This window comes from Molossus molossus, unplaced genomic scaffold (assembly GCF_014108415.1).
Source record: "Molossus molossus isolate mMolMol1 unplaced genomic scaffold, mMolMol1.p scaffold_m16_p_2, whole genome shotgun sequence".
Lineage (NCBI taxonomy): Eukaryota > Metazoa > Chordata > Mammalia > Chiroptera > Molossidae > Molossus > Molossus molossus.
The window spans coordinates 76,339,682-76,366,086 of NW_023425355.1; the positions used below are offsets into that span (position 1 = coordinate 76,339,682).

Consider the following 26,405-nt stretch of genomic DNA (forward strand, 5'->3'; position numbering starts at 1 on the left):
ACAACGCAACAAAACAAAGACAAAGACAAACCCAATTAAAAAATGGGCAGAGGAGCTGAATAGACACCTCTCCAAACAGGACATACAAATGGCCAAGGGACATATGAAGAAATGCTCAACATCACTAATTGTCAGAGAGATGTAAATTAAAACAACAATGAGGTATCACCTCACACCTGTCAGAATCGCCGCCATCAAGAAATCATCAAACAAGTGTTGGCAAGGGTGTGGAGAAAAGTGGACTCTAGTGCACTGCTGGTAGGAATGCAGACTGGTGCAGCCACTATGGAAAACAATATGGTGTTACCTCAAAAAATTAAAAATTGAACTTCCATTTGACCCAGTGATCACGCTTCTAGGAATATACCCTATGAAGTCTGAAACACCAATCAGGAAGAATATATGTACCCCCATGTTTGTAGCAAATAGCTAAGATCTGGAAACAGCCCAAGTGTCCATCAGTAGACAAATGGATAAAAAAGCTGTGGTACACATACACAATGGAGTACTATGCAGCTGTAAGAAAGAAAGATCTCTTATCCTTTGAGAGGACATGGAGAGACCTGGAAAGTATTATCCTAAGTGAAAGAAGCCAAGCAGAAAAAGACAAATACCACATGATATCACTTATATATGGAATATAATGAACATAACAGTCTGAGGAATAGGGTAGACCCAGAAACATGAAAGTAGGGTACAGACTGACAACCCTCAGAAGAGGGGGTGGTGGGGGTGGGAAGAGATAAACCACAGAACTTATATGCATGTACGCATAACAAATGGACATGGACAATAAAGCCAGCGATGGGGTGGGGGGCATGGGGGGAGGGTATCAATGGTATAATAATGGAGAAACATCTGTAACAAAAATAAAATTAAAAAATAAAAATAAATTTTAGAAAAAAATGATATATACTGAAATAATTATTTTTATACAATGTTTGATATTTTCTTCAAAATAAGTCTGTGATGTGATGGAGCAGAGAGGGTTATTAATGAAAGAGAACTGGCCCTTAATTGATAACTGGTGAAGCTGTGTGGTAATGACAGGGAAGTTCACCATAATAATAGTATTTTTGCCACTTTGGTGCATGTTCAAAAATTCTCGTAATAAATACAATACCTTAAAAATTATGATGATATATTTTATAAATCTGATTAAGTCTAACAATTACTAAATGTGAATTTTATGAGTCATACTGGTTAAAGAAATGCCTTAATTTGTATACCTTCACTCCATACAAATAAACCACCCAAGTCTCTGTACTGCTCTTGACATCCACTATTTAGTAATGCTTATAATCTGCTTTAAATTAACATCTTATTTATTCTTAGCTTTAGGCTTAACTAATAAAATCCAATTAAATCATAGGGTAAGCAACTGAGGCTAGTTAGTGCCCAGTCAGTCCCCCATCCATACAGAAACACGTGCATTTCCAAAGGAAGGAAAATGAATATTATGGCTTGGTAAATTTATTATTTTGTTCAACAAAGCACTTTTAGAATGAGGCTAACAAAGGGAGAGAGTCTTCAGGGGCAGTTTACAAGAGAAAGCTTAACATAATATCATCAGTTTATTCTATTATATGTAGAATTCAATATTCTAAACTAAAAAAATTTGTATTAGGCTATTATGTTTTTGGTAGTTAAAATATTGTATCTTCCTCTAAGACTCCGAAACTCTATGACAATATAGGTTCAAGTTTTAGAAATTAATGATTTTGAACTAAATGGTTCATACACATTCAAGTATAGGATCTATACCTAGGAAATATACCATTTTCCTGTTGAATGGAACAGAACCATGTGATCAAACCAGGTGGGTAGTCTGTGTCCTTCCCTCCTTCATACGAAGTGAAACCCACAACTTTGTAAGTCTGAGGAAACTTAAACTGTAATGTTCAACTTACATATACAAGTGGGGATCTGAGGTCAGAGTGTCAATGTTGATGTGCTGTTCCAGTAGACTGTAGGCCAGGATGGGCAAGGACGTGAAGCAGATATTGTACATTGTAAGGTAAGCAGCATCATACAGTGGCTGAAATGACAAACAACAGAAGAGAAAGAAAAGTCCTATAACAATCATCTTCAAGAGGATATTTATGTGTTAAAAAAAAACAAAAGCTAAAACAAGACAGTTTTTTCACATTTTGTAATACCAAAGGAAGTTTTCTTAAAAAAAATTAAATACCTTTTTATTTTGAAATTACAGTTGACATTATATTAGTTTCAGATGTGCAATCCTGTAACTAGGCATTTATATAACTTATGGAGTTATCACTCTGATAATTCAAAGTACCCATCTGGCACGATACATAGTTATTACAATATTATTGACTATATTCCTTATGCTGTACTTTACACCCCCATTACTATTCTGTAACCACCAATTTGTACTTCTTAATCCCTTCACCTTTTTCACCCATACTCCCCCAAATCTAACCTCATCCCACCCCAAATCTGGCAACCATCATAGTGTTCTCTGTATCTATGAGTTTGTTTCTCTTCTCCATGTTTGTTTATTTTGTTTTTTAGATTCCACATATACATCTGGTATTGTCTTTCTCTGTCTGATTTATTTCACTCAGCTCAATACTCTCTAGACCAGTGGTTCCTAACCTTCCTAATGCCGTGACCCTTTAATACAGTTCCTCATGTTGTGGTGACCCCCAACCATAAAATTATTTTCGTTGTTACTTCATAACTGTAATTTTGCTACTGTTATGTCTTAGGCGACCCCTATAAAAGGGTCGTTTGACCCCCAAAGGGGTCGAGACTCACAGGTTGAGAACTGTTGCTCTAGACTCATCCATGTTATTGCAGATGGCAAGATTTCATTCTTTGTTATGGCTGAATTATATTCCATTGTATACATGCATTTAGTTATCCATTCATCTACTGATGGACACTTAGGTTGTTTCCATATCTTGGATATTGTAAATAATGCTACAATGAACATATGGGTGTATATGTCTTTTTGATTTAGTGTTTAGGTTTCTTTAGATTAACACCCAGAAGTGAAGCTGCTGGGTCCTTCTTTGTCTCTTGTTATAGCCTTTATTTTAAAGTCTATTTTATCTGGTATAAGTATTGCTATCCCAGCTTTTTGTTTGTTTGTTTCCATTTTCATGAGATAGCTGCAGCTTGAGAAAGAGCAAAGTGGCTTCTGACATCACGGAGCTGGCCTGGCGCTCACAGCTAAGCATGGGTGGTCTGCCAAACATGTACATTTTCACAGAAATGTAATATCAAACAAGGCCATTCTGTGATTATGATGTATTAAAACAAAAACAAAACCAGTCCACAATCACATATGAACACAGAGCATGAATATCATTCAAATCATAAATAATGACAAACAAACCCATTCTGGATAATATGAGTAACTGTTGCTTCTTGACCAATGACAATGTTAACCTCTTTCTAGTCTTTATTCCTCCTGAATAAGATTTACTGAAATGCCCAGTCATAAAATTACCTCTGCTTATTAACAGTACACAATCTAGAGCAAGGCTCCACTTCTTAAAGCCTTCTGAAAATTACCTAACTCAACCCAAATCTTATAAGACTTTTCTAACACTCTCTTCATGAGAGGCCTCTGTTCCTCATGGTGTGTATTCTTTCTCATTGCATCGAGCAATAAACCAAATTTGATTACCTACAAGTGTGTTCCTGGTAGTGTTTGGCTAGAGGGCTTTGACAACCTTAAGCTCTTAGAACAGAACTTGACATATAAAAAGCATTCAATAAATATTGAATGATTGATTAGAGATTGAAAGCTATAACACATTTGTAAAAACCTGATTTGATATTGTAAATTTTCCTTTATGGAAAAAAATTAAGGTATTCTCTGAATCTCATTTTGATGAATATACTTATTGAGTTCAGTATTTCTCTACACAGTGTTAGATATCATACAACCATTACCTGTGGCCTGAATATCTCATATTCATCTGTATTTTCACACATATAAATGTTATTTGATTAATAAAATGCATTTAAATATGACATAAGTGAACACAATTATGCATTTTCAAACAATGGTTAGTAAAGATACACTTACTATCATAATGGGAGTTGCCTCAAAAAGGTTGAGAACAACTTGAATAGAGCATTAGTTCATTTATTACTTGAGTTAAAAAACATTTACTGAGTGCTTACTAAGTGACAAGTAAGATTCATGCCCTGTATGTTTAGGAACCCAAATTGCAGAAGCAGAGCAGGGTGGTGAGTGTATAAAGAGCTGGGGAAGCTTAGAGGAAGGGACAAATTTGACCTACGTTAGAGACAAAGCAAGATAATATGCATGCAAAATTATCAATGAAGTTAAAACTATGGCTCTACATAGAACATGGAGATGCTTCCATATACAAAGGTTTAAACTCAGCAAAAATATTCTACTAAATTCTTAAGGGGGAGGACTAGTCTGTTGACATAAAGCACTACATTTTCATTGGAAACTACCCATTTTCGCTAATGAGGAAATTAAAAAGAATAACTCAGATTGATTGGTATTTAATTTAGTCTTGAATTTCACTCAAACAAAAGAAAGAAGCATCAGTCTACTTTTGTTTCACTATGGTACTTTGAGGTTACATGAAAGAGAATAGTAATTCTTAGATGCATAATTAGAGAAGGTAGAATTCTGTCCTCAAAATAAACAACAGCTTTACTTGATAATACTATTTGTTATATCAAGTTAACATACAGCATATTCTTTATGTAGTAAATGTTCAAAAAAATAATAGAAGACAAAAAAATGTAGAGTTGATCAAGTAATCCAAGGCTTTATCGAGGAATCACAGCTTCACGGCCAGCTTAAAACTCAACGTTTTTCTAAAAAATCAATTTGAGAAACTGCAAAGGTGTGAGATTCTATTTTATGAAATATTAAATTATAACATTTTAGGATTATTGGAAAACAATAAATATGCTGATACAAAGAAAAAAATCAGAATACTCTTTCAAAGGTTATCTCAAGTCTAATAAGATATACTAAATAACTTTAAAAACAAAGTAATAATAAGAACACGACTAAAACAAAAACAAACATTTGCTGTTGTCAAAATGCAAGCCAAGAAGGTCTACTGTTGGGAAAAAAAAAAAAAAAAACTCTTTTTACTTTGGATATACTTCTCTAATACCTATAATCCAACACATAAAAAGGTAAATTATTAATAGTAAGTATAAACTATATTATAACAAATAACTAGGGAAACAAACCTGTTGTGAGAATCCGCAGAAGAATTGGTACAAAAATTGTGGCAAAATGAAACAAAGGTTCTGGGAGAAAAATGGAGAAAAAGGTTAATGTTTTCACTTAATCAAATTTCTAAACTAAAACAAGAAACTACTCCAAATAGACTACAGGCAGTCCTAAGTCCTTCTAACATCAGAAGGCAATAAATCTCTATTCTAGAGTTGTAAGTGAATAACAAAAACAAATGACTAATTCATATTAATATCAACTTTTGCCCTACCAAGGCCAAAAGATCTCACTTTATGAGAACCTCTTGCTATTCTTCTGGTAAAGGAATGAGATCACATAATACAAGTACCTAATGGTACTATACCTTAAATGCCAATTAGATTTAAAATCATTATAAAGTAGTTTTATCATTAACTGTGTTTCAGTACTCACAACTGTAAACCTACTTTTGCCCATCCCGTATTTTAAATCAATTAATGCCAATAAAGAGTCAGGAAATTATTACAGTGTATGTTGCTTTACTGCCTTTATCACTGCCTCATCAAACAATCAACATACTAATATTGATCATTTACTATAAGCAAAGACGGCACCCTGGGTGATACAAGAAAACCAAACCAAAACAAAACTACTTATTCCTAAGGGACTTATAATTTAATAGGGAGAATACTAAAATTAGATATTAAAAATTCAAGCAAAGAATTCATAAGGCACTAAAAGTTACTTGCTGTGGCTCTAAATACTGAAATTAATATCTTCAGGCCAAACTACCAGAATCAATACTTTCAAATGACCTTGAGTGCTGCTTATTCACTTTTTCAAACTGTCTCTGGATTTTTCTTTGGGCAGCACCTTTATGAGCCCATTTTTGAGCCATGTCAAAAAGCTAGTCTCCTTCCTTCTGTCATACATTCTCACTTAGGTAATTTACCAGGCTGGGAGACTAGAGGTTGTTTTTGAAAATCTAGCCCCACTGGTTTGGCTCAGTGGATTGAGCATCGTTCCACGGATTGAGAGGTCCTAGTTTGATTCCTGGTCAGGGCACATGCCCTGGTTGTGGGCTAGATCCCTAGTGGGGGGCATGTAGGAGACAGCTGATTGATGTTTCTCTCTCCCATCGATGTTTCTATCTCTCTCTCCCTTAAAAATCAATAAAAACATATTTAAAAAAATATATATAAATCCAATACATTCTCAAAGGATGAACATCTGCCATGGCTGAGGATATTTAGGTGAATATAATAAAGGCTCTGGAGGATATTCCTAAAGAAAATTGCTATACATGTTTTGATTAACTCCTATAGCATTACAGTAAGTGCCACTGCTCAAAAGAGTTCATCACCTGGAAGGGCAGCACTCAATTGTATGTATCAATTCTAATATAAAGTAAAATTTTGTAGGTAGCATTTCTAAAGTCATACTTTTTCTTTTTTATTGAATTTATTTTTTTATATTTTATTTTTTTAAGAGATAAGGGAGAGAGAGAAACATCGATGTGAGAGAGCTACATCAATTGGCTGCCTCCTGCACACCCCCTACTGGGGATGGAGCCCACAACCTGGGGAATGTGCCCTGACTGGGAATCAAACCAGGACCTCTCAGTCCATGGGAAGATGCTCAATCCACTGAGCAACACTGGCCAGGCTTTTACTGAATATATTGATGTGACATTGGTTAATACGATTCTATCGGTTTCAGATGTACAATTCTATAATATATCAAATGTATATTGTCTTGTGTGTTCAACAACCCAAGTCAAGTTTCTTGCCATCACCATTTATCCCCCCCATACCCTCTAAATACTGATGTCTGAGGAGGCAGAGCTTGGAGGGATTATGGGAGTGCTTTGTGGGAAGGGGAGTCTGACTCTCCCACTAGGATGTAATTTCCATAAGAACAGGGAGTTTGTTTTATTCCATTATGAATTCTGGGGGCCTAAAACAGTGCTTGCCACGTGGTAATACATTCAAACATTTGTTGATTGAATAAATAGAGAAGTTAGCATTTGAACTAGATGCTAAAGATGATTAGGATATGCTGATAGTAGGAAACAAGGTAAGGTTTTAAGAATTTTAAAAAGATAAGGTAAAACAGGGTGAGACTGTGCGGTGCTTTAAAAGCCAGACTAATCCGTAGACAATGGAGAGTCAAGTTTCTATAGTACAGTTGGTAAGTGAGATTTTTCAAACATTAACCTGGCTGAATTATGCAAGGTAGACTGCATGGAGAAACAGAAAGCAAGATCTGTCACTGAAGTACTTCAGGGATGAGGCAATAACAAACTGAAGATGTAGGAAGTCTTTTTAGCTCAGCTAAAGAGGGCCAAAGGTATTATAAATTATCTTGGGATGAATGGCAGCACTAAAATAGGAATATTTCTAAGTCAGTAATTAAGAGATAATGGGCATAGAGATCCTATGAAGACAGAGGGCACCACCTATATAAATAATCCCCACAATTGGGAACCTTCAATTACAGACAACTGGGTAAACATTAGCCATTTTAATGCTTATTTTGTTTTCCTTAATAGAGTATTCCTTCCATCTGGTGGCAACTGAATGAATTGCAGGCCAACATTTTAGGCAAACCAAGCCTCTGGAAATAGGGATTAGACTGGTAGGCAGATCTCTATGGTAAATCTTCATGGGCTCTCCTAGAGGGAGGTAAGAGAGAATAACAACCCATCGCCACGCTCCATTTGGGGCTGTTAAGTTACTGAGTCCGAGGTTCCATAAACCCTAATTATTTTGTACAGAGTACTAGAATTAGCGTAAGTAAAGCTATTGTGGAAATCTTGTTCTGTCACCTCCTATATTGCTCCAAAGGCAAGTTATGTAAGTTCTCTGAGGCCTACTTTCCACATATTTTATTTTTAATTTTTAGTTTTTACATTTTTTTCTTTATTGATTTTAGAGAGAGAGGAAGGGAGAAGAAGAGAGAGAGAACATCGATTGGCCACCTCCTGCATGCCCCCCACGAGGATTTGGCCCACAACCTGGGCATGTGTCCTGACCAGGAATTGAACTGGCAACTTCTTGGTGCATGGGTTGATGCTCAACCACTGAACCACACAGGCCAGGCTCCACATATTTTAAATGGAAATAATATGAACTGCCTCGTAGATTTGTGAAGATTAAATAAGAAAATAAAGTGTTTTTGTCAACCAGTAAAGTACATTACACATACTGGGTTAATAATTATCACTATTAATCATCATCGATGTTTGACCTGGATAGCAGCTGATATTGGTTGACAGGGTCTTAGCAAATCTGTAAACCTGAGGTCATGGTTTTATATATATTTTGTTTGTTTGTTTGTTTTTTTAAAATATGAAGTTAATAAGACCTGGGCTTGATCACAGAAAAACAGTTTCTAAGCTTTTCCTCCTATGATATATAGGGTATGAAACATCCTAACCACTTGAATCATTTAGAACTGGTACATTAACCTGATAATACACCTATAAACTGAGATATAATTAAAATCTTTGGTAAATGGCTATTATAGACAGAACAATGAGTATGCAGGCTCAGTTTAACATGTACTCTAATTGATGTTAAAAGAAAATCAAGGTGTTGTTGGAGAAACTACCTTATGTTTTTTGGGAAACCCCCAATGTCTAATCATGGGGGGGGTTTGCACAATTATTATTTTAGGTGAACATTTAACTGGATGGAAAAAAATGCTCACAACATATTAAATAAAAATGGCAAAGTGCTAAACATGTTTTGGGGCTGACTGCTAATAGGTTTGCGGTTTCTTATTGGAGTGATGGAAATGTTCTGGAATTAAATAGTGGTGATGGTTGCACAGCCTAGTGAATATACTAAAAGCCACTGTATTATATACTACAGTGAATCGTTATCTGAATTACACCTCAAAAAAAAAAAAAAAGAAAAAGAAAAGAAAACGCCCAGTATACACAGTGTATGAAAACAATGTGTACATATGTTAATTTGTATAGACAAAAGTACAGGTCACATAACAACGTTATCATTGGTTCTTTCTATTGGTATGCATTTACAGATGACTTCAAAAATTTCATTTTAGAAAAGAAGTTATGTATAAGTAAAAGAGATTGGAAAAAATCCCTTGTAAAATTTTCCTTTCATTTAGAGCATTAACTCACTAAGCAACATCCTCAGAGAACCTCAACTTGAGGAGAACCATGCAAGTTTGACATAATCAAAAATCAGAATTAGTCAAGATTAGAGAGGAAAGACCCAATTGAAACGCAAACAAAAATTTTACCTAAATATATTACAAATAAATAACATAACCACACTAAAATGGTAGAAAAGGGGGGTAAAAACAAAGTTTGGAAATAGTATTTTGACTATAGACTCTAAGGCCAAAGACAAAAATAAGGGCACACAAATATATAACTCAAGTGAGTTTGTTTCTCCCAGGAGTATGAGTTAGCAATTCTGAAACTACTTTAAGTGTATTCTAGGATTGAGTAAATAAATAAACATATTGAGAATAATGTTGACTTATTTGAGGCAATGAGAACCAGGTTTCTCATCACTGAAGAAAGGAGTTACAAATAAGGAAAAGGGAAAAGTTAGAATAAACCTTGTGGTGTTGGCGGGAATCAAAGGTATCAGTATAAACTGAGTTCACATACTGAGTTCACACTGGTACTTTGGATTCCTACTCCAACACCTACATATATTTCCTAGCTGGGTCCACTGAGAAGGCCTAGAATCTTCACCTCAGCAGTAATAAGTACAACTCGCACCCAGATCTTGATTTCTAAATAACACTTGCAAATAAAAGAAACTAGTATTCCTTGAAGAAATGTACAAATCTAGGATAGGAGCAGGAAAACTACAAGATGAGCTTAGAACATCATGTGGTACTCGAAAATAAAGGAGTCTTCAAGAAGGTTGGGGATGGGGGCAGGAGGGAATGGGGAATTGCTACTCAATGGATGTAAAGTTTTAATTATGCAAGATGAGTAAGTTATAGAGATCTGCTGTACAATGTTGTGCCTATAGTTAACACTACTGTATTGTACACTTCAAAGTCTGTTAAATGAGTAGAACTCAGGTTAAGTATTCTTATCACAATAAAATAAAAAACTTAAAAATCATGAGGAGAACTTTCAGTCAAGATGGCAGTGTAGGTAAACATGGTACTTGCCTCCTCCCACAACCACATCAACATTACAACTAAACTACAGAACAACCATCATTCAGAACCTCCTGAAACTGAGCTAAATCAAAGTCCTACAACTACGAAATTAAAGAAGCCACACCAAGACTGGTAGGAGGGGCAGAGACACGGACAGGCTGGTCCCATACCCACATGATGATAAAAATCAGGAGGGATACCGCAGCTGTGAAACTCCTCCCTGAGGAGTGAGGGATCCCTATCCTACACAAGGGCCCCCCAGCTCAGGGTTCCAGTGCCAGGAAGAGATGTCCCCATAACTTCTGGCTGTAAAAACCAGTGGGAATTGAGGCTGAGGGAAGCTGAGGCTGCTGGAGCCCCAGGCAGTTCCTCTTCAAGGGCCATAGCATGGACTTACTCAGACTCACACCCTCCAGGCTCCAGTGTGCAGGACACAGCTTGAAAGTCACCAGAGACATACGGCGAATAATTGAGTTGTTTGGCATTGGGTGGAGAGATGGAGGGGCAGCTTTCTCTTGGACAGACTTGCTGTCAGAGGCCACTGTTTCTTTGGTGAGCCCTTCCCTGGGGAAGCAGATGGCTGGCAGCCATATCTGGGACTCTAGCAACCTGGTTCACACTGTTTGCCCTGCCCTGGCAATTCCCTGAGGCCCTTTGCCACCCAACATTTGGGCCCACACAAGCTGTTTCCAATGGCTTCACCATATGATTGGCCTGTCTTGGATTCTGTTTCAAATTTTCCTAAATTCTCACCAAAAAAAGTACCATCTAGCCTCAGTGAGTTCCATACCTCTCACTAAGTGGCCCCAGGCCCAGCACTAGGAACACCTAACTTTAGTTCACAACGACTTTGCCTGGGCACCTCCAAGACCAGCACAAGAAGCAGCAACCTGCAGATCGCTTTGTAGCTTATGTTGGGTGGCCCCAGGTAGAACACAGGCAGAGGCTGATCTTGCCCCAGAGCCAGCACACCCAGTGGACAGCTTCAGATCACATCTAAAACCACCATCCAACTACCTCCACAAGTAAGACACTCAATGAGTGGACTCAGTGGGTACCAGAGCCCTGCTGAAGTAAGTCTTTCTCTGTGTGGTGGGCCCTGCATAGCTGGTCCTCCAAAGTAGTCAGAGATCAGTGGTTATTGGGCACAGACAGTCCTTGCAGCTAATCAGCCTGAGTAAATACCTCCCATTGACAAGTCAACAGCAATGAAGGCTCAATTACAACAGAAAGGTGTACACTCCACACTAGGGGTGCACCTCATGGGCACAGCTGGGGTGATGAGGGAGGCTGTGCCACTGTACCCTGTAGGACACCTACTATAATAGGCCACCATAGGAAGCCTAGAAGACATAGAAACTCTACCTAATACATAGAAACAAAGAGAGGCAAGCAAAATGAGAAGAGAAAGAAATATGTCCCAAATGAAAGAAAAGAACAAAACTCCAGGAAAAGAACTAAATGAAATGAAGATAAGCAATCTAACAGATGCAGAGTTCAAAAACACTGGTTATAAGGACGCTCAGTGAACTTAGTCAGGGTCTTAAGAGCATAAAAAAGGAGCAGTCAGAAATGAAGGATGCACTAACTGAAATAAAAAATAATTTACAGGGAATCTATAGTACAGTAGGTGAAGCCAAGGAGCAAACCATTAACTTTGAATATAAGGAAACAAGAAACACCTGATTAGAACAGCAAAAATAATAATAATAATAATAATAATAAAAATGAAGATAGTGTAAAGAGCCTCTGGGACAACCTCAAGTGTACCAATATTCACATCATGGGGGTGCCAGGCAGAGAAGAGAGAGAACAAGAAATTGAAAACCTATCTGAAAATATAATGACAGAAAACTTCCCTAACTTGGTGAAGGAAACAGACATACAAGTCCAGGAAGCACAGAGTCCTAAACAAGATGAACCCAAAAAAGGCCCACACCAAGACACATCATCATTAAAAGCAAAAGGTTAAAGATAATGAGAGAATCTTAAAAGCAGCAAGAGAAAAGCAGTTACTTACCTACAAGGGAGCTCCCATAAGACTGTCAGTTGATTTCTCAAAAGAAACTTTGCAGGGCAGAAAGGAGTGGCAAGAGATATTCAAGGTGATGAGAAGCAACAACCTACAACCAAGATTACTCTGTCCTGCAAAACTATCATTTAGAATAGAAAGATATAAAAGGAGTGTCCCAGACAAGAAAAAGCTAAAGGAGTTCATCACCACCAAAACAGTATTATATGAAATATTGAAGGGTCTTCTTGAAGAAAAAGACAAAAAATATGAATAATAAAGTGGCAATAAATACATGTCTATCAACAACTAAATCTACAAACAAAATAAGCAAGCAGAACAGAAAAAGACCCATAGATACAGACAACTTTTTGTTGGTTGCCAGATGGGAGGGGGGTTGGAGGAATGGGTGAAAAAGGTGAAGGGATTGCCCGGCTGGTGTGGCTCAGTGGTTTAGCGTCGACCCATGCACCAAGAGGTCAATGGTTCAATTCCGGGTCCGGGCGCATGCTCAGCTTGTGGGCCCGATTCCCAGTGGGGGGCATGCAGGAGGTGACCAATTGATGTTCTCTCTTATCAATGTTCTCTCTCATCAATCTCTCTTTCCCTCTTCCTTCCTCTCTCTCTAAAAATCAATGAAAAAAAAATTTAAGGTGAAGGGATTAAGAGGTACAAATTGGTTATTAGACTGACAAACCTTAAAGGGAAGGGGGAGGAGGGGCAGGAAGAGATGAACTAAAGAACTTATACGCATATATCCATAACCAATGGACATAGACAATAGTGTGGGGTAAGCAGGTGGCAGGTAGAAGCAGGGAGGAGGTGGTCAATAAAAGGAAAAGGTGTAACATCTGTAATACATTTAACAATAAAGATAAGTTTTAAAATAAATAAATAAAAACAAATAGTTTTAAACAATAAAAAAAAAACTGCTGCAGAAAGTCACGCCACATGATAACAAAACCAATTACCAAGTGTGATGGGTATGATCACGTACTAATCATTCACAGAACATTGTTTATAAGTAGTGACTCTTGGATTTAAATATGTAGACTATAGTTGTAGATATGTAATATTTATTTATGTTAGCAAAATTACTACAGTGTTTTTTCTAACATATGGCCTGATTGCTAAAATCTGTTAAAATAACAGTGAATTAATAACAAAAAATAACCTTTTATTTTAATTATAATCAAATCTTGGGTAAAAGCATTGTAAAATTAACAGGGTGTTAATTTTCACATATTACATATGGACCGAAAATTTTGTCCTTTAAATCCACATTCCATTAAATCGAGGTCGGCAAAATCAAAGGTTTACTGTACTTTGAATGGGTATCTTTTATTGTATTTAAAGTATATTTCAAGAAAGTTGACAAAATTTCATCACAAATCTCTTGCATTAAAAGGAATTTCTACTTTCTGATTCCATAAATAGATTTCTATTTTGCTGACTACAAATTTAGTATGAAGACAGCAAAAGAAACATGAAAAAAAGGAGGAAAAACACTATAACTAAACTGAACCCATGTTGGATTAAGTAGTCATATGTTAAATTGTAAATATTTGTTCACATACCTTATAGAAGAAATACTGTACAAGGTGTGCTATTCTCACATAATATAGATGTCCATGAGCCAATAGCAGTTTCTTTAAATGTTTAAACTTTGGAAGAGAATAATCACTATTCCTGGATGCTTGGCGACCTTCTTTGCCTTTAATACCTAAAAAAAGAAAGAAAATCTCTATAGGATGAGTATTTTATAGAATAAACAAGCCCTGGATTTGTTATTTTCAACTTGCTTACATGTTATAGTTCAATTCTATAGTCTAGCTTAGTTTTATTTAACCAAAAAGCACTTTCTTGCCCTGGCCGGTTTTGCTCAGCCGTTAGAGCATTGGCCCTCGGACCAAAGAATCGTGGGTTTGGTCCCTGGCCGGGTCGTGCAGTAGGCAACCAGTTGATGTATCCCTCTCACATAGATCTCTCTCTCTCTCTCTCTTTCCCTCTTCCCTTCCCTCCCTCCCACTCTATCTGAAGAAAATGGAGGGAAGTATCCTCAGGTGAGGGTTAAAAAAAAAAGTACTTTCTTTAACAATGACAATTACCAATAAAGAGTAAAATCAAGTTTAATTGGTATTTACCTATTTATAACACACTATACAACAATTGAATAGAATAATTATTTTAATCATTATAAGGCAAAAATTACCTTGAGAAAAAATTAAACCTGAAAGTTATTTTAAAGCCACCTAGTGCTTAATTGTGCATGGCACTAAACTGGGTACAATATTAAAGCAAACCAGAGACCTGGGGTTTGTGGTCTAGGAGCTGAAAACTAAAAAGTTACAATGAGATAGTGAAATTCTTTCAATGAATAAAACTCTCAGTAGTGCCTATGTTTTATGAGCTTAAGCAGCTTTAGGCCATTTCTACAATGGATAACCAATGAATAGAAAGAACTAAGAGTTCCACATAATATAGGGTTACTTCCAAATGAAAATAATTTGGGAATCCAAACTGCAGTACAATAATTCCCAAGATATAACTTCCATTACTTCTCCTCCTTCAAAAAAAAAAAAAAACTTGCTAGGATGTTAGGATTGCTTTTTACCAGCAGCCTGACGGGGAAAAAGGTACAGGTTATAGAGAAGCTGTTGTTATATGCCAACATATAAATTGAACACCACAGCCCAAACCACCCATAAATAATACCATGTGGAAAACCAGCCAAGCATTTATCATTTCTTAGTACCAAACAATTAAGAATCTCAAAAGATATAGTGCAGCAACATAGGAAGGTAATGTGGCCAGGAGAGAAAAATCAATAAAATTTCATACATGCTGTAAAAGTGAGATCAATTGTGCTGCTAGTAGATTTGGGAAATTCATTTTACTTGGCTCATATAAAAAGATCTTCAACTTTGTATTGCTATATTCCCCCCCACAGGAATAGGACTTCGGATGGACATGTTGCATGATAAAATGGCGACCTTCAATCAATTAAAAATTGATTCCCAAGTTCGAATTCAGATGAGCAACCAAAACAATCTCTCTAGAATATAAGACCACACTACCTAAAAGCAATACTGATACCTTACAGCTGCCATCTCATTAGATGTTTCTTACCTATTCCCACATGGGATTCCAAGATCATACTAACATCATTGGCACCATCACCTATCGACAGTGTTATTGGGCTGCCTTTTAAATTCTTCACCATTCTGACAATCTAAACATTAAATACAAAAGAGGTATAGAAAAGGTCAAAGCTGAAAGTGAGATTGTACTACATTAGGGATAAATGCCTCATTCATACCTGTACATGGAAGCTGCAAGCTGAAAGGGCATTTGTGCGTATATGTATAATCATAGAATTTTCAGAGGCAGAAGAACACAGCTTTTTAAAATGTAATACCAAGGAGACTTGACTTGGGGAGGTAAACACACAATACAATATACAGATGATGCATTACAGAATTTTATACCTGAATGCTAAATAATTTTATGAACCAATGTCACATCAATAAATTCAATGAAAAAGAAATAAAATGTAATACCAGTGCCCACTTGTTTCTGGTTTTATGACTATATGAACTGTTAAAATCCCTGCCTCTTACCTATATTAGAGGACAACATGTTTTCCTCTTTTGTCATTGCTTCATGTATCCTTTTGGATCAGGTGCTGAATGTGACAGTGAAGACCAGAAAGTTGATTTGGGGTACAATGCATAGGGCTACCAGAACAAAAGTGGGAAGTGAAAGAACAATGTCTGGGAAACCTATCCCTCTCTTCTCCATGCTGACATTCCTACTCCTCATTGATACACCCCAAACCTTATCCCCAGGGACTTATCTAATGTTAAATTCTTGCATTCATCTAGATGCCAACTAAATTTCTCCCAGTGCCCAATATAATTTCACTTCTCCTATATGTAGCAGCATTTTAAAAGGGGAAAGATTTTTACAATCTGAAGAAAAAACAGAGTATGGGTAGCTACATTTTGAAAGGGGACATCTTAAAGGCAGCGAGATTTGCAGAAACTATCAGAGATATGTGCAAAAAGCCTGTCACTATTCCTCGAGTGTCTCTTCAAGATGTCAATGAAACAGTGTAGCTCAATGCTGTGTTCATGGTAGGTACTCTATAAAATAAATCTTCTGGACACAGACAATAGAGTGGGGAAGGCAAAAGAGAGGTGGGAGCAGGGAGGAGGGGGGTCAATGGGGGAAAAAGGGGGGACATCTATAATAATTTTCAACAATAAATATTAAATAAATACTTACATTACCTTGAAAATAAATAAATAAATAAAATAAATCTTCTGGTGCACTTACTTGTAGGAAGTGTATTCAGTAAGCAGCTGTCCTCCCATCCTATGTTTTAGATAATTACTGCTTTATGTGTCAACCCTCAAAACCCCTTTAAAAGCTTATAAAATCTAGTAGTTAAATAATGCTTTGCAAAAATTCTGTGCTCACAACTGATTTCAATAGTTAACATACATAAAATATATTTTAAACATAACTAAAGTAATTCAAAATAATTTATGTAAAGCTAAATCAACCCACAGTATTTTCTTTAAACAAAATTGTCAGGTTTTATTTAGTATTAAATAGCATACCCCAAAAACCCACATCCAATTCAATTTAACAGAAAAATTATGTTACTGTGGAATGGCAGCATTTCTTCCAATCCTTTCCTCTCATCTGGGTTCAACTATAAAACTTTATAAGAATGTCACAAATTATGAGTCAAAGACAAAATTTAAAAACTCAAATTAAATTATTTTTTTATATGCTACAGTACTTGTTAAACTAATTCTACTTGTTATACTATGTGTAGTAATGATTTGTACCTCAAGGAAGAAAAACTGCAGCCAGGAAAGGTAATGAAATTATCAAAGGTGACAGCTTCTGCATGAAAATATAGATTAAAAATAATAAAGCTTGTCCTTGTGGAAAGAAAAGGAAATATGGTCATGGACTACAAAATAAGGAAAGATTTATAGATAAATATGAAGTTTTTTTTTTTACTGAGCCCCAGGTTACCTGGATTAAGAATTTCTCTTCAATCTCTAGGATAGCTTCATGAAAGAAATCAATTTACCAAAAGCTGTTTATTGATCAAATATAATTTCAGGTAACTCAATGTGCAAAGCAAAGTACAAATTCCAAAAATGATATAAGGCTTGGTCACCTTAAAAAGCATATGATTAAATAGCAGAGATAGAGAATGAATACAAGAATATTAGTAATCAGATTAACAATACAAGAGAACAGTATGCAGTAACCTGTGCAAGGGAATATATAACATTGTTATCTAAGTCATCCACATAACAAGGCCTATGACTTCAGAGAAGGAAGAGGATACTATATACCACAGAAGAGTGATATGATCTCAATCATAAAAGATTGGTAAGATTTCTATGGATGGGGAAAACAAGGTTGGAGAAATATTCCAGATAAAGAAAATGTCACGGCCTGGATGGTGTGGCTCGGTGGTTGAGTGTTGACCCATGCACCAAGAGGTTGCCGGTTTGATTCCCGGTCAGGGCACATGCCCAGGTTGTGGGCCCGATCCCCAGTGGGAGGCATGCAGGAGGCGGCCAATAGATGTTCTCTCTCATAGATGTTTCTATCTCTCCCTCTCCCTTCCTCTCTCTCTAAAACCAATAAAGAAAAAAATATAAAAAAATAAAGAAAATGTCATACTTTAAGACATATAGTTTGGTAAGCACAGCAAATGCTCAGAAAATAGATCTGGCTTCAGCATGTCAATGAGTTTTCATGTAGGGGGAATGGACAGGTACACGTGGGGCCAGATCAACAGGGACTGATATTCTGAAAGTGGCAGCAGGGTGCAAGAAAAATGGGAAGAAAGAGCAAGACTGCAGGCAAAGAGAAGTTAGGTGGCTAGTTATAGGTTCAGTTCAATTAGTTGTTAAAGGCCTAGACCTGGAAAATAATGTACAGAAAGGAATGGATGGCAAAGACAATGATGTACTAGAAAGCAGATGGGAATAAGTGACGGAGGATAAAGCATGGGGGAAGGCAACACAGATTTAAATGTTTTTAATCTAGAAACCTAGTGAGCTCAGTAATAGACACAGAAAAATACAAGGAAAATGAGAGTTGGGCTCTAGAGAAAGCTGAGTTGAGGTGATAATGATACACCCAAGGAGATGTATTCAGTAAGAAACTACAGAAGTAAAGTAAAACCCAAAGATTTGGAATGAAGAAGTGACTTGAAAATTACCTACATGAACATGACAGATGAGTAGATGATAACCCAGAAGTGACTATATTGAGAGAAATAAAACAGAGTGCGGACTGCACCACAGGGGGCTCCATATTCTGGGTGGGAGAATAAGCATGGGGTCAGGAATTCAGTCACCAGCCTGGGCAATGCAATAGTCAAAACCCAGGTGAGGAACTTGAGCAACAATGATTATAGGAGGGATAAAAGGGATATTGCCTCTTACTAAAGGGACAGATTTCTATGAATGTGTTCTGGCAGGATATGCCTCCCGAGCTGGGACTAACCAGGGCTCTGAAGGTTGAATAAAAAAAAAAAAAAAGAGCACCTGACTGGTGAAGATTGAGAGTGAGAAGAAAGTAGACAGAGACAATACACTAAATAAGGATGGGCTCTGTGTGTGCATGTGTGTGTGTGTGTGTGCATGTGTGTGAGTGCGTGTATGAGGCAGGAGGCAGGTTGTATGTAAAGGAGAAGTCAAAGACACAATAATACCCTGTATTTAGAGCAAGCAGCTGAAAAATCTGAAGAAGCAAGACTAACACATATGAAAGAATACTCTAAAGTGCATACAGCAGTGAAAAGTGTATCACTGAGATTCTAAAGTTCCTTGAGTACAAGGAAGCAAGGTGAAGCACATCGATGTGGGCTGGAGAAGATGAAAAGAATAGCGTATGGGAAGTGGTCTTGAGCTGGGTTTTATTATGAGTATAATTTTTGTTAGGCCAAGAGGAATTCCAATAGAATTACAGATGAGGAGATGATAGAAGAAAAACTTGGAAGTTGGCAAGTGCATAGTATGTTGGAAGCACATTAAAGGGGAAACAATTCACACTGGATATGAGAGTTGTGATGGACACAAAGTATGTAGGCATACATTAAGAGCCAACAGGGTGAGCCTTGAGTCCTACACTGAGTCATCTGCCCTTCATTCTGAGAGACTAGGAAACTACTGAAAGTGACTGAGCAAGTATATATGCGAAGTAGTGTTTTGACAAGATTAATTTGTGAGTGTGGGGAAAGCGATTAAAGGGGGAGCTGTGAAAGCAAGGAGACCAAATCAAATGATCTCTGTGTAGTCATCAGGGCTTGGAGTGGGCTGTAGGGAAAAGGTTTAAAAAGATGGCACCAAAATGAGAGCTATGACAAAGGGTAGAATCAACAGGACATAGTGTCTATATATGGAGTAAAAGAGAAGAGCAGGGTCAGAGGTAATTTGGAGACTTAAAAAGCAAAAGAAAAATGGCACTGGTAACAGGAATAATAAAGACATAAAACAAACTGGCCTGAAGGAAAAAAATTGTAAGATCTGTTTTGAACACTAGAATTTAACATGACAGTGGGGAATCCATATGGAGCTGTTGAGCAGACAGCCAGAAATATGAGACTTAATGAAAAAGAAAAGTCAAGACCAGAGAAAACTGATAATTAGGAGAACATAGATGAAAGAAAATTAAAAGACACTAGACTGTCAAGTAGGAGGCAAAAAAAGTCAGGACTGTGTACCATCATGGAAACCAAGAGAGGAGTTTTAAGGAGGCTATAATTGATACTGTCAATTGCAGTGAAGAACTGAGGAGAATGGAAAACAGCACAATGGATTTGGCCAGGAGGTCATTGTTCTCCTTTAGGAGATCCAACAGGGTAAGATGAGAAGAAAGAATGCATGGGACTAGGGTAGGTAGCAGGCAGCAAACATTCATTAGAGAAGTCTGGAAAGTGAGGAACAGGACAACCAGCTTGAGGGAACAACAAGGCTGGTTTAATTCAAATTGAAGAGAAAACTCCTAACTTTGACCACAAAGAGGATGAAGCCAGGGAAGATGTAATTAGGTAATAATAGCTCTTTGAAGAAGAAACACGTTAAAATAAAAGTGAACATTTGCATAGGTGTATATAGAAGTCCCCGGAATGGAACATTAACTAATATCCAGTTACCTGTGCTTTCTGTAACGGTGCCATCCGGCAGCAGAGCACTGCAGTGCACTTCATACAAATCTGTATGAAAATGCTTTTGTAATTGTTAGAACCAGAGTCCTGACCAGAATTTAATATGAGTGACAACGTGGAGCCATCAATAATTAATCCATATTCCTGTTGTTCTGTCCATGCTCTGAAAAGGAAAATCAATACTGTATTTAAATCTATTATACAACTCCATTTAGGAACCTTACTTCTTTTTAACTATAAGGAGGAGGATCTCACGTGAGTCATCATCAATTTGATTCCTGAACCTATAAATTCTAAAGAAGCAAATGTCTCTAATTAGGGCATATCAGAGACTTTTAATCACATGTTTGAGACTCAAGCTGCTTATATAGATGACTTTAAGTTCCAAAACGTGTAAAAATAATGGACATTTAGTGGTCAGTCTCCCTATAAGAAACGGAAGGTGAATTTTGGAAATTATAGATTAGTCAAACTCTGCTATAAAGACAAACTATTAGTCAACCTAGGAACTACTTAACAATACAAGGAAAAGACAAAATGGCTTTGGTGTATACACCCACAGAGGACCTTTTCTTAATAGTTTTGCCTGAATGACATAAAATATAAGTAGACCTGGCTTCTCAAATATGGTGGAGTACCTAAAATATATGGTGTTCATTAAAGAATACCATACAATGATATGCATTCCTTAAATAATTATCATTTTACACCTGATTAGTGGTTCTCAGATACAACCTTCCCATTATGATCATCTGAGCAGTTTTAAAAAAATTGCCCATGCCTGAGGACTATCCCCAGACAAATTAAATCAGAGTATCTTGGGCAAGGCTCAGAGAGATATATATATGTATACACACACACACACACATAAGTGTGCGCGCACACATTAAAAACCTCTGTAGATGATTCTCATGCATAGCCAGGAAAGAAAAATGTAACCAGTTCCAACTATTTAAGAAAAACATATGAGAGGGCTGGCAGGTGTGGCTCTGTGGTCGAGTGTGGACCCATGCACCAATAGGTCGCAGTTTGATTCCCGGTCAGGGCACATGCCCAGGTTGTGGGCCTGATCCCCAGTGTGGGGCATGCAGGAGGCGGCCAATCGATGTTCTCTCTCATCAATGTTTCTATCTCCCTCTCTATTCCTCAAAGTATTGATTTTAGAGAGAGAGGAAGAGAGAAGGAGAGAGAAGAAGAGAGAGGGAGAGACAGGAAGGGAGAGAGAGAGAGGGAGAAAGAGAGATAGAAACATCGATGAGAGAAACATCAATTGGCTGCCTCCTGCATGTCCCCCACTGGGGATCGGGTCCACAACCTGGGCATGTGCCCTAACCGGAAATCGAACTGGCGACCTATTGATGCATGGGTCGATGCTCAACCGCTAAGCCACACCAGTAGGGCAAGAAAAACTATTTTTTAAAAAAGAAAAACATGAGGGGAAAACTTACAACTGAGAAAATTCTACCAATCAACATGTATTTTTTTTTTTTTACAGTGAAGAATAAAACAGTGATTAGTCAATGTTAGCTCAGGAAATCTTGGGTGTCAATTGAGAACCAATGCAGTGAAAGTATTAGAGCTTGATCTCACGATTATATATTCATTTGTCTAACTTGATGCTTCCCAAAGTTTAATGTTTAAAAGAATCTTGCTAAAATTTCTGGAAATCTTGTAGATTCTGATTCAATAAATTTGGGGGTATATCATAAGATTTTATATTTCTAACAAGTTTCTGGTGATAATGGAGCTGCTGTTCGATGGACCAAACTTTAAGTAGTAAGAGCCTAATATGCCTCATCTATCCTTTATTCCATATTTCTTTGGTGTATAGTGCTAACACCATAATATTTTGTACTTATTTATATTTTGATTCATAATTTTATGACCATTTTTTTCACTAATTAAAGAGATATCACTCATGTGTTCTCCTTCTTTGCTCCCCTATCCACAGAGCTGACTTATTATGTAAACAGTGGCTCAATAATCAGTCAATCAATATTTGTAAATACCAACTATAACTAGGTCATATAAAAGAATGAAAAGAATTATTAACTAATCTTTCCTTGGAGAACAGAAAATCTCCTTGGGGTGACAAAAACATATGATAGACTATACAACCAAAGAAGATATTAAATAGTCACTATCCAGTGATTGGGGCAATAAATGCACAGGAAGAACAGTGGGTTCTTTATGAGGTGTGATATCTAAAATGGAACTTGAAAAACAGGGCAGAAAGTTGTACGGAGAGAGAATGTATGTTGTGATGCACTAGAAAAGCAAGTTGAAAATGTCACTTGAGGGCTTTGGTCCAAACTGATTCTGTGGGTAATGGAGAACCACTACACGTTTCTGAGCAGGAACATGATATAGGCAGTACTTTATATTTAGGGGTCTCTTGTCTGGCAGAGGGGCTTAAGGGATTTGAGGCATAGGTTACTAACAAAATCTGATGTGGAGCACTAGTGGTGAAAATGAGAACATGAACAAGGTTTGTTGGCTGATCTGAAGTTGAAAGGGCAAAAAAGCACAAGCTGGCAGAGGTGATTCTAGGTCTGACACCTATGTAACCTGGGGAAAGACTGCACCCATACAATTCTAAACAGATGAGCCAGAAAGATGGAATGCTCTGAGCTGAAAAGTTTTCCATAAGCCCTGGCTTTTATAAAAGTGCCCCAGAACTGCTGAATGGTGCTATGGACTGAACTGCGGTTCCCATCAAGTCTTATGTTGAAGCTCTAACCTCCAATGTGATGGTATTTGGAGATGGAGTCTTTGGGAATTACTTAGGTTTAAATAAAGTCATGAGGGTGGGGCTTTTATGATAGGATCAGTGTCCTTATAAGAGGAAGAGACACCAGAGCTTCCTTTCTCTGTGCAATGTAAGGACACAGTAAGAAAGCAGCCTTCCGCAAGCTAGAAAGAGGGAGCACACCAGATACAAGAAATTAGTTTCCACTGTATAAGTCACCCAGTCCATGGTATTTTGTTATGGTAGCCCAAAAAGACTAAGAAAACAGGCAAGTAAAATTCATGTAATTTGGACTGCCTTTATAAGTGCAATTTGCCTAAAGGAAGGAAACATTAATCAAAGGCAATTAATAAAAACCTGTTTATTCTCATTGATGCCCAAATACCAGAATAACAGCTGTTTTAGAATTGGCCATAGCCTCATGAATGTGGGCTATTAATATTTAAAGTTTGTTTCAACACTAGAGATGAGGATAATTGTTAAAGTTGTAGCATGGGCTCTGGAACTGGATAGACTTGTTCTAACCCTTATTAGCTGTGTGATCTTGAATAAGTCACTTCATCTCTCTAAGCCTTAGTTTCTCTACCTATAAATTGAAGAAAATAAGATTGTCTTACTGGGTTGCAGTGAAGATTAAATGAGGATAATTATATAAAGTGCTTAATATTGTTCCTGGAACAAAGATCGTGCTCAAGAAATGAAAAACAGTATTATCTAGGGGTCTTTGAATTTAGCGCAAGCACATCCTGTAGCATTCTTGAAGAGGAAATCAATTTGCTTCTGGGCAAGGTAAATTCTAGTAATTGGTTTAGACATGGCTAAGCCTTGGTCAATGATAACTATAAAAAAATATGTCACTGAATTATTGTGGATCGGTGGCTTTCCTTGAGATCCTTAGGTTCCACAAGTTCTTCCTAAGCAGCCAGTTGAAAGCAGAGTTGAAGTGTCCATGTTAACAAGATTTGGTTCCCTTTGGAATTCTGGGGCATGAAAATCCATAGAGAAAATGGGTCCAGAGTCTCAAAATATATGGAAGTTATTACAGAGACTAGTTTTATTACATTCAGTTTAAGAAACTGTGAAAAGAAGTATTTGTTCTTAACACAGCCCAGGCGAGAATATTAATGCTAAATACCCAGGCCTTATACACTGAGAAACTGAACTAGTTTTCTAAACCTTGAGAAGTGCAGGGTTTTCTTTTATTTTTTATTTTTTGTTAATCCTCACCTGAGGATATTTTCCCATTGATTATATTATTTATATATATATATATATATATATATATATATATATATATATATATATAGTTTTTGGATAGAGTGGAAGGGAGGGAGGGGGAGAGAGAAACATCGATGTGAGAGACACATCAGTTGGTTGCCTCCAACATGACCTTAACTGGGACCAGGGATTGAATCTAGGTCAACACAGGTATGTGCCCTTGACCGGGAATAAAATCCATGACCCTTCAGTCCATGGGCCAATATTTTCTTTTAAACTAAAAGAAAGGTAAAAAATGCCAAATAATTTCAATTAGGTCATTAGCTACATCTTCAGGAAAGGTTTTAATTTATAAGGATAAAATACCTGCAAACAAAGAATAAAAAATAGAGCCTTCTGCAAAAGCAGCTGTCATTTACATCTGTACCAATGTCTAAATATAAGAAACTGATGCACCTTCTTACTTTTTAAGGCTTTTAGTACTTTTGGGAAATTCATGCAGCAACTTCTTACGGTATTCTATCAACAATTCATGTAATCGATCTTCTTTCCTTTCACTTTCTTTGATGGTTTTTGTGGTAAGTTCCAAGAGCTCAGTGCTGGTTTGGAAAAGGCGGCAGGCATAACAGGTGGATTTGGCTGTCTCCATCTTATCCCCAGTAAGCACCCAGACTTTCAGACCTGCTGCATGCAGAGCTTCAATGGTCTCGGCTGCTTGATCCTGTAGCCTGGGAACACAAAAGAAACTTTGTTGTCCTAAAAAATTCCCAGCGGAGATTCTTTAAGAAGGCTTGTTAAAGAGAATATTTTCACAATTCATAGCATTTCTGGAGTCCTGACATGCTTTCACAGTCGGTTTCCTTATGTATGTTCTACTCTGAGAGTATTCTCTCTGGTACAGTTTTACTTATTAAAGTGAATTTCAAACAATAAAGTTTAGAAGAATTCATGACATCTCTTGATATAACTGGTATCCTATGGCCAAATTGAAAATCATCATTTTTAGCTAAAACATTCAGAAATTCACCAGGCATTCTTATTCATCATCACTTAAGCATATTGCATTATGTTTTATATGTCACCACACAGATACTTAATATGGTTCAAGACAGAAAGAGCCAAATATATTCTAATGAGATACTGAGGAAAGCTAGTGAACCCCACCCCATCCCTAAGGAGCTTTAAAAACAGGAAAGTCAACCATCCTGAAAGAGAATTTAAGCATAATCCTAAAAGGCAGGGATAAAAGGAGAGTGATACTTTCTTGGAGTTCCTTTTGGTAAGAGAATAAAAATTAAATTAAACTAAAATAATTTAATTAGAACTTTAGTACCTTCCAATGTGGCTGAATATATATTTGTAACTTTTTATTTGGTTAAGTCTCAAAATTGGCACATATAACTTAAAAAACAAAAAACTCCTATAATACTGAGTCTAAACTTTTCAGGAAGATCAATGCTAGGGCCCTACAATTATGTCTTTCAGAGCTCAGACTATAAAGTTAAAGCAACTCATTTTAAAGTATGCAAAAACAAGCTCTAGTCTGTTAAACCATGTTAAAATGGACTTTCATGCTATTTATTCTACCTTGAATTTTCTTTCTGCTCATGTCTGTCAAAATTGTACCCATTCTACCAGGTATCAGCTCAACTCAAATTATAACTCCAGCACAAAGCTCCCTACACATAATAAGACTATTCCATAAATATCTGCATAAATAAATTATGGCTTCAAAAGACCTTAGAGATGACAGATTCATTCTTCTAACTCACAAATATTTAACTTAAAAAATCATTCCCATGAATAGTTCAAAATCTGGTGTGTAGTCAAAGCAAAATCAAAGATGTCAAAACTTGAGACTAAATTATCAATC

General features: G+C 36.8%; 1 protein-coding gene across 6 annotated transcripts in view; it reads right to left on the reverse strand.

Annotated features, from left to right (window-relative positions):
* Nucleotides 1-26,405, reverse strand: part of ATP11C (ATPase phospholipid transporting 11C) — a 280,762-nt gene that overhangs the window by 46,829 nt on the left and 207,528 nt on the right. For all 6 annotated transcript variants that reach the window (XM_036270575.1, XM_036270573.1, XM_036270577.1 and 3 more), the window contains 6 exons: nt 24,997-25,260; nt 20,554-20,728; nt 15,486-15,588; nt 13,934-14,079; nt 5,224-5,283; nt 1,911-2,038 (listed from right to left, as the gene is read on the reverse strand). In XM_036270575.1, the coding sequence (XP_036126468.1) occupies nt 1,911-2,038; nt 5,224-5,283; nt 13,934-14,079; nt 15,486-15,588; nt 20,554-20,728; nt 24,997-25,260 (876 nt within the window). The remainder of the gene's footprint in view (nt 1-1,910; nt 2,039-5,223; nt 5,284-13,933; nt 14,080-15,485; nt 15,589-20,553; nt 20,729-24,996; nt 25,261-26,405) is intronic.